We start from the raw sequence: 9719 nt of genomic DNA on the forward strand, positions 1-9719 counted from the left end.
ACACACACACACACACACACACACACACACACACACACACACACACACACACACACACACACACACACACACACACACAAAAAAACTGAACAGATTCCACAGAGCATGGAATGGAGCTGAGGCTGAGCCAGGCAATTCATACGCAACAGCCAATCAAAGATTTATCACCCATCCATCCAGCCTTCTGCCATCTGGAGAGTTATAGAAGTTTTTGTCAATTCCATCTAGGAGAACCAGATTGGGCATTCTTTTGTATCTGTCGTACTCTGAGTGAGTAACACTATCCTCTTGGTTTGCTTTTACTATCTGCTAATTAACTGCTGTTGGAAGATCTATTGGCACCATTGGAAAAATATTTTACATCTCATTTTATTCAACTATCTCAAAAAGAGAACAGCATAAATCAATGTCATCTTTAGATGAAATTAATAAGACTGCACTTGATGTTCAATAAGGATTGATTAAAAAAGTTGCATTCTATATATAGCATGATCACAGCTCAGCTACATAAGTAATGCAGTTGCCCTCTCTTTGGCTGGAAAATAAAGCAAAAATACATCTATACAGCTGCAAGATCATGAAACAGAAAACTCAGCCACTTCAAGCCTATGGGGAGGTACAATCAGAACCAAATGGTGTGAACACCATCAGACAATATGTGGAATGGCTGCATGACTGCATGAAAGGACTAAAAATTATTAATCTAAAATCTGGAAATGGTAACGATTAGGGGTGTAAGAAAATGTTGATACTCTGAAATATTGCAATATTTCATTTCCCAAAACTGTATCAATTCTCTAAAGCCCTGAATAGATTGAAGTGGAGTTGGGGACAGAAACACCCACGTCTGTCACACATCCGAACCTTCAAGTGAGGTAGTGACAAAAACGGTAAAGCCAACTACGCTGGCCCACCTTCTCAGGAGTCCAGCATAGTTCTGACTAGCTGTGTTTTCACTGACCATGAAAATGCAGAAATTAGAATTTCGAAAATAAATTTGCTCAATGGAAACACATCAATTTCGAAAAAACTTCCTTTTTTCGACAAAATGTTTTTACGCTAGGAGAAGGTGGTTTTTCGGCTGTATCAAAATTGGTGTTTTTCGCAAAACTGAAACACTTTTTTCGCATCACGGGAGTCACGGGATCAACAACCGCAGGTTTCTACTGGYGAAAAAGACGACGAAGAAGAAGACAACAGAAAGTAGAAGTAGTAGTAAAATCACTGAAGTAGTAAAAGAAAGTAGTAAAATCACTGACTACAATTTCCCAAAAACTCCGCATACATAGCTCGTCCCAAGTATGAGGGGCTTGTTTGCTCAAAAGCCTCGATAAGACGCTGATGTCTCCTCTGATGGCTGATGATGAGCGCTAGTGTCATGGTAGCAATATGCTATGTGTTTACATCTGCTGCCGCCATGTTTGTAATGACTTATTGCGAGAACAACATATACACGCGTGACTTTAATAGCGTTTCTTACTTAATGGAAACACTGCAATTGCAAAACTGTGTTTTTTCAGTAGATCAAACATAAATGTTAGCATTGTGAATAAACGTTAGCACCATGCACTGAAGGCTTAATCTGAGTGGATTAGACAGACATCCAATGCCTTCTAAGCTGAGATAGGCTTGCCAACAGTCCTTTATTAGCCGGAAATGTCCGTATTTTAAGCCAAACTGAAATGTCCCGTTTAGGATGCTATTTTACTGGACCGCAGTCAGTCATCATAATAAATACATTATTGTACTTGAAAGTATGGGTAGAAAGCTTTAACAGAGGTTGATCAGCCTCCCAATGGGAAATGTCACTTCTGTATATTAGTTTCCTCTCTGACAGAAACAAAGACACAGACAGAGAAGATGAAGATGAGAGATAGATATAGTGACAAAATAGAACAAATGAGCTGGTGTTAAAACACAGATATAAATATTTAGATGGTGTGAATGGTCTGGTTGGGGGTATTGAAGTGGAGGAGGCTTGGCTGGTTGTYTTTACTCCACATGGCACATTGAGGACACTGACTTTCAAAAAGTGACAGCTGACCTGATTCAACACCAGATACAGTACCTACCTTTCTGCTTTTTCACATTTTGATTTTCTTTGAATTAGCTTAATCAATCTCTATCTGCTTAAAACATTAAGGGAAAGCAGAGGAGGTGATTGTCTTTTTTGTTTTAAGAAGCAAAATAACAAACAAAAATTCTAAATACATTTTTAAGAGCATTGCAGCTCAAGCACAAATTTTCATCAATTTTCTTCTATACCTAAGAGTAATTTAGGGCCTGTTTTTTATAATCAGAGATTGGTGGTTAAGTTGTTTTTGTTGACTAATTAGGATCACTAGTAATACAGCCCTGTTTGTCACTTTCTGACAGAAAGACAGAAATGCAGACTAAGCTTCAGTCAAAAAACTAGACGTTGTGTGAAAAATGTTCTAAATTTTARTTGGTAGAAGCAACCACACATTATGCATCTACAGTGTTTTACCAAAGATGTATGACAAGTTAAAATAAAACTTTCAGTTTTAAAGAGAAAATTTGTGCTCAACTAAGTAAATCCGTCTGATAATAATAGATAATAACAGATTATTACAATCCTTTCAATAACGTGTGTTTTATAGCTGTACTATGGTTATCACATAAGTGTCATGCACAGTAATGTCTTCCTATAGAGGAGCGATGATAGGTCAGGCTAATGAGCTACATTGGGAGCAAGGTGGAGCTCAATCAAGGGGAGAATAAACATATTTTTTTATTTGAGCTTATTAATGAGAAACATTTGCATGAGTTCTTTTTCACTTTAGACTCACCTTTTTTATTACAATCTCAGACTGACACTTTTTTTACAAATTTACCACATCACTAATTTGCTTTAGTTTAATTCAAACTCCTTAAAGACTTGCCTTTCTCCATAAAACTTTGTATTTCAGTTTCTGTTCTCTATGGGTTTTTAACTACTACTTTTTTTCAGCTATTCACTTTACAGGAGTCGCCACAGTGAGTCCAAGTATGCAGCTCAGACATATTTTGATCCCTTTCCTGCTACTGGTTTCCATGTAAAAAAGACTCACCGTATTTTATTTTGTTTCGTTTTAGCTGCAAGACATTTATTCCAGTTTTCTTTCATTTTCTTTTCTTCTTTTCTTTTCTGTTTTTCTCCTGTCATGTATTTCCAGGTGGTATTCTAATTTCTGGTGTTTTCTGTCCACAGCCAGTACCTATTGATGACTCGTTCTGCGGTTTAGACATCAATCAGCCTCTTGGCGGTTCTGAGCTGGTGACTGGCCATACTCTCTACACAGAGACTCGGGACCGCCTAACCTCTGTGACTTCCTATGTTTACAATGGCTACTGTGTGGCTTTCGTGGGCACCAAGAGTGGACGTCTGAAGAAGGTAAGAAAAACTCCTCGTTTCTTGTAACGGATTTACGTAATCACTGTGATGGACAAAATGTCACGTTATCCATTGTGGATATGCATAAGAGTGAAGGAGAACATGAACACCTAAGTGTTAAAACCTGTCTAGGAGAAGCAGTGGCAATGGCACTGGCAATGGCGTTTATTGTGAAACGAACTTTGGTGTTGCAGTGTTGAATAATCTTTGGTGGCCTATTACTTTATTTGGACACCTTTCTGTATGTGAGAGAGAAAAAGGAAAGGCCTGACGGATAACTCAGTCCTCTAACGATCAGTGTGAGAGAATACTGAAGTGGCAGAAGGTTTAAGATCTGTGGTCTGCTAGTTATGTCAAATTTTATACCCCCTCCATGGGAAAAAGATTGCTAGATGAGATAACACTGACAGGATTAAAAAGTAGAGGAAGTTAGTGCTGTGTTTTCACCTCAAGGATGAGAAACCTGGTTGTCAGTCAGAAGTAAGATTACCACACAATCACACACAGCAGCTTTATAAAATTACTCATCTTGTTACATGTGGCAAGTTCTTTAGTATTTTAAGCTCTACAGTTCAGCACAAATAGGGTTTGACTCTGTTTGTCCAGGTTAGTTTTGTCTTCAGTTTTAATAAATTCACAAATTATGCTGTGATGATTGGCAGAAAGAAATAGACATAACATTGTAGCCCACGTTTGAGCTGAAATTCAACGAGACAGAAAAAAATAGTTTTTTATGTTGTTTCAGCTCCTTGCTTCCTTCTACAATGTTGTCTCTGGCTGCAGGCTGTCRTCCTCTTTCCTCTCCCCTATTTTCTTTCCCGTCTTGGAGAATTTTCATACAGTATGTACKCACCAAAAATTAAAAAAACAGCACACTTGCTTTTCCTAGGGCCATGACTGTAACCATAGTAACATTAAACAGGGGAACTTAACCAGGACATGAGAAGAACACCTTGACAAAATACTGCACAGTGTTCATTGCTAGACTGATGGAGCAGACTGAGCACCACAAACAGACGGATTCAGAGGATAGTGTCAGTTAAAACATGTTTTTCGGTAAGTTCCATYTTTACCTTAGTTATTCGTCATCTTTTGGCCTGTGAGGTAACCTACATAAATAAGAAATTTGGTGGTTTTAGATACTTAAATAGATAAAACCAAACTGCAGTAATAGCAATAAAAATATACATTAATTTATTGGAGAGTGATGTCAATGTAAAATACACTTGAGACATTGACAATGACTCTTTAGAAGTCTGATTGTATTTGACTTATTTAAACTACCCATCCATGTTTTTTTACCTGCTATTTCCATTCAGCTTTGCTTTGGAACTGGTATCTATATACAGACTGGGGGTGGGGTGTTGGAGCGGACCTGCTGGCTGTGGAGATGTGGTGATAATAGCATCTGCAGAGGCACAGATGCAATAAAAAACAAAATACTATTACTCCAGCAGAGAAGGCTGGCCTAAATATGGTCCACCACTGCTGGACGGGTTACCAGTCCATTACAGGGCTTCATGGAGTCAAACAAAACAGACAACCTATCACATCTAGTGACACTTTAGAGCTCCCAGTCAACCTAACATGCATGTTTTTGATCTGTAGGAGAACACACCTGTGCATGAGGAGAACATGCAAACACCTCACATAAATATCACAGCTGAGTTTGAACCTGCGGTTTTCTTGCTGAAAGGCAACAGCGTAAACCACCGTTCCACGTGCACCTGGTTCAAACCAGGGTTATTTTAGTAGAGGAGTGCTGTTGAAACAAGGACATTGGAACCCTATTTGTTTGGGATGATTTGACTAGAAAATCCATCGCAACTATGGTGCTCTAGTTTGCATGAAGGTATGATGTTGGACAAGATGTCCATTATTTGCATGAAAAGCTCCTGAATCAACCAGCTCTGATGGTTCATTTAAARTGCAAGAGAGAATGACCACAAGTAAGCTACCTACTGTAGCAGTCTGTAGATCAGGGGTGTCAAACTCACTTTCACCCCTCGGTGGGTCAGACGGGAGTCACCCTTTAGATTGACGTGTGTGCTATAGATAAATAAAGAAATAACTCATTATTAATAGATGATCAACAATAAATACTATTGCAAAAGATTGGAGTTTAGAAGAATATTATTCTGCTCACTATAACTGCTTCATCCTTAACTCTTGTGTCTCTCAAGTGCTCTTTTTCACACTAAGAGTTCAAAATTAGCCTTTCCTTCCTCAAGCCTCCAAAGGGAGGGCTGAGGGTGACCTGGTGAGCCCTAGCTGCAGCTCCTATACACAGGCATGATACTCAGATGAAGTGGGTTGCTGCAGGCTTCCTGCTGATCTGAGCATGACACAGCTAGGATGGCAGGCTTTGATGCTTTGCTGGTGACACCGTCCTACACCTTCTTTCACGCAGCCAAGACAGCCAAGAAAGGAAGACAGCTGGGGGAAAGGGAGGGAGGAGTGTTGGGAAAAGATGCATGGTTGTATGAGCCATGATTTTTAGCAGGAGGAATAAAAAAAGGAAAACAGAGGAACATGAACATGCAGAGATAAAAGAAGGAGGAAGGTATTGGGGGAGGGAAGGAGACAGAGACCACTGAAATGTGGATTTAGTGCCGCCAGAGAAACCAGGATTGCACCGCTGCTTGTAATTGGATTGGCTCCCATCCCAAAGTTGCCCCTTCCCATCTTTCCATTTATTGCTTCCCCATTCAATCCTCCTCCCCTCCTCCTCTCCCACCTCCCTCTCACTCTCCCTGCAGACCAGCCCCTGTATATTGTGCTGTTTCCCGGGCTTTGCTGGTGCATGGTGAAGCATAAGGAATGGTGTTGACGGATATCGCTGGCGGTGGCAGGCTTTTGTGGGGGATTGATTGAGGAAGTGGGGTTAAGAGGGTGGGGGGAGTAAGCAAGGTAAGGAGAATGCATGAACAATCGAATAGACTGCTGGAAACAATAATATTCCATTGGTGAGCTGCACTCAGTAATACAGCATTCATATTCTGGGGTCACATGAAGAGGGCAGGAAGTGATTACATTCAACTGGGGGACATTATATCCACTGCACAGCTCTTTGTTTTGTGAGCATATTCTTAGACCCAACTTCAAATTATTTCTTGTAAGGGGTACTGCAGTTCTTTATTACATGTCTGTGTGTAGAGGTGTTTGCAGAAACTGAATAGGGATTTTTTTTTTTGAAAGAAATGGTTAATGATAGAGGAGAGTATACGTTCACCTAAGGAAAAAAAAGTTTCAATGAGACATTCAGGAGGTCAGGTTTTTATAGCTTTTATTCCTAGCTATACGTCAGCATAGGTCTTCATTTAGATCTTGGTTATTTTAAAACCTACATAGAAAGTGACTCAACTTCCTTTCTTTGTTCTTGTAGAGGTTTCACTTTTTATTCAAAAGGCTTCTTCAGTTCTGAGGTCTCATAAACGGATGTTTTTGAGGTCACCCTTCAACCCTTGCATCACTGACCCATCTGTACTGTGGGTCATTCRTCATAGTCTCTATAGTCACATGTTTCATAGTGTAAATGGTTGTTAGGCTGCCTGAGAGGGAGACTAAAATCTCCATTGTATGTGATAGATATATGATATACGTGGTCATTTTTTTCTGTTCAGAGTTTGTTCCTGATTATATATTTGGTTCTCCTCTGTCAAACCATCTGTCTTCTGGCTAGAATGGACATATTGTCCTCAGAAGAGTGTCCTCTATCCTTAGGGGAGACAGCTGAGTCCTAATCTGTCAAGCCGGCACTTCTGTGTTGTGCCATGTGTTCATAAAGAGGTTGTTTAGTTTCCCTCTGTATAAAGGTATGAGTATACTTTGCCACTCAGCTTGTGTTTGAGTATTTTATTCTTAGGGTTTTTTTTTTTTTTTTTTTTTTTTGCAATGACATTGTAAGTTTGAAATGCACTTGAGTGTTGGGTTTTCAGAAAAAGCCCATGTTTCTTAGACACTTTTGCCACACACAAAATGAAAATATTATTCTACCTGTTGTTCTATTGCTTGCTTTTTGAAGCTGTGCCACTTTCACCAAAGTTCTTTTTTGGCTTTAAAAAAGGCCAGTTTGGGTTTCCACATTTTTGAAGTGTTTCTTATTATAGTTGTGTCCTTTTCTTTTACCTTTGCTGAAGTGGGGACATGCTTTGCCTCATTGTGTAGAAGTGGAGATAGAATTTTTTTTTTAAATTTTACCAATTGAGGATCACTTGAATTTTTTTTTGTACTTCACTTTGTTTTGTGAATATTAGACTTAGCCCATGAAACCCATGGACCCCTTAGGCTTCTGGATGGACCCATAAGTCTAAGGGGTTTGAATTATCATGCTTGCAATCAAAATTTTATTGCAGATGAATTACCCCTAATTTACACTGGATGCATCTCCGCGCCGAACTTCAAAGCAAATACGCAGCCAATCATCTTCTAATGAGATGAGAGCAATGAGAGTGTTTACACTGACTCCGCACGGCAGCGCAGGGTGGCAGTGAGCGGACGGCGATCCACTAAAATGAGATCCAATCCTTCTTTTTGACGCCGGAGCTGCTCCAGAGTCAATCTACAGATATGAGATCGCACCAACAGGAAAAGGAACTAGAACTAGACTTTAAGGTCTTCAAATCAAATGCTGCTGGTGGTACCTCGAACCCATCATAAAACTCATGGAGATAAAGCTTTTCAAGTGGCGGTCCCGAGGCTCTGGAACGCTCTCCCTCTGTCCCTTTGCTGTTCAGATTCTACTGACTCTTTTAAGAAACATCTTAAGACATTTTTATTCAGACAGGCTTTTAGTTAAGTGTTTTTTACTGTTTTAATTGTTGTTTTTTATATTTTTTGTGATCTGTTTTATTGTTTTTAGTTATTTTGTTCTCCGTTAAGCACTTTGTGATGTTTGTGTCTGTGAAAGGTGCTATATAAATAAATTTTACTTACTTACTTACTTACTTACTTACTTACTTAGAACAACTTCCGTATTTTCAAAATAAGACACCATAAGGCAGAATAATTTTGTTGAAATCTAAGCTATATTAATCAATATATGGATTTATTTCTACACAAACAMTGTCAGAATGTATCGTTCTGTTTGGGAAGCAGATGGCAAAATGTAGCATGACGCATATGTGTACACACACGATACACATGGATTTTATTTTGAAATCAGAAGTTTCAAAAAGACAACAGCGATACAGTTCCAACCATAGATATCAAAAGCTTTTACGTCTATGTTTCCAGCAGTGTTTGGAGTTTGTCTTCCACAGAATTAATTTTTTTTTACTCCGACTTCCACATTTATCACTGGATTTATTGTGCGATCTCCTTCCTGCACACCTTCCCTCCTCTGTGCGTCGCACCATAGCGGAGCTGAGCGGAAATGGACGCTGTATAAATTGGGGTACAAATGAAGGGCTGTGACCTGCACAGCGCAGCAGAGCGGAGTCACATCTAGTGTAAATCGGGGTCATACGTACACACTCTTCTACTGTAATAGTGGTGGACATACTGTATTGTGTCAAACACAATGTGTTTGAGAGTTAAGAGATTTTAGTCTGAGCACAACTTTGGTCCTCATTAAATTTTTGCTCATCTTCGATGTATGCAGACATTTATATTAAGTATAAAATTTGATTTAACTGCCTGCAAATCTTTCCTTTTTAAGCCTAGTTTTACTTGATTTTAGCCTGTTGGTTTTCTCAATTCACAAATGCTTGCGTGATAGCATTAAGGGTGCGCTGGGACTTAAAATTAAATTATTATAACCCTGTAGATAGCCTGGAATATCGTCTTTGTCTGTGTGATCTCAATAAAAATCTCTATTTTGTCTGACTCACACAAGAAATGGTGTCATTTTTTTAAACACGTTAATAAACTAACATACCAACTTTTAATTCATGTTTTCTCTACGTATATATGGACTGATTGAGGAAACCCAAAGCTGAATCCCCCCAAAAATAAAAAAGTGATATCAACAATTCAATCTAAACATACTGTCATAGTCTTTGTTTAGTTCAGTAGTTCACAAGCATATTTATTTCTCCTTGTGAATTTCTGTTTTGTTTCATATCAGTTTAAATCTTCATTCCTTTGTTTCATAGCTTTGCATCATTTCTCATTTGCCCTCAGTCAACTTCCTCTATTAGTTTTCTTGTCGTCCTTGTCAGCCTCACCTGTCAGTAATTTGCAATCAGTCTCCAGTTCAGGGGCTGTCACTTCACTCCTCCCTCTGTATTTAGGCAGTTTCTTGTCTTCACTTCATTGTTGGATCATTGGGCCTCATGCAAGAACATGTTCATATTTTTATCCTAAATTTCTCTTACTTTTGTTC

The 9719-nt window shown here is 39.0% G+C and overlaps 1 protein-coding gene across 1 annotated transcript in view; it reads left to right on the top strand.

Moving 5' to 3' along the window:
- Positions 1 to 9719, top strand: part of LOC106527772 (plexin-A2) — a gene marked incomplete at its 5' end in the record, with an annotated part of 281724 nt that overhangs the window by 17398 nt on the left and 254607 nt on the right. Inside the window, 1 exon segment of the mRNA XM_014022759.1 lies at positions 3212 to 3394. Coding sequence (XP_013878213.1) covers positions 3212 to 3394 — 183 coding nt within the window.

The sequence above is a fragment of the Austrofundulus limnaeus genome, unplaced genomic scaffold (genome assembly GCF_001266775.1).
Source record: "Austrofundulus limnaeus strain Quisiro unplaced genomic scaffold, Austrofundulus_limnaeus-1.0 Scaffold342, whole genome shotgun sequence".
NCBI lineage: Eukaryota > Metazoa > Chordata > Actinopteri > Cyprinodontiformes > Rivulidae > Austrofundulus > Austrofundulus limnaeus.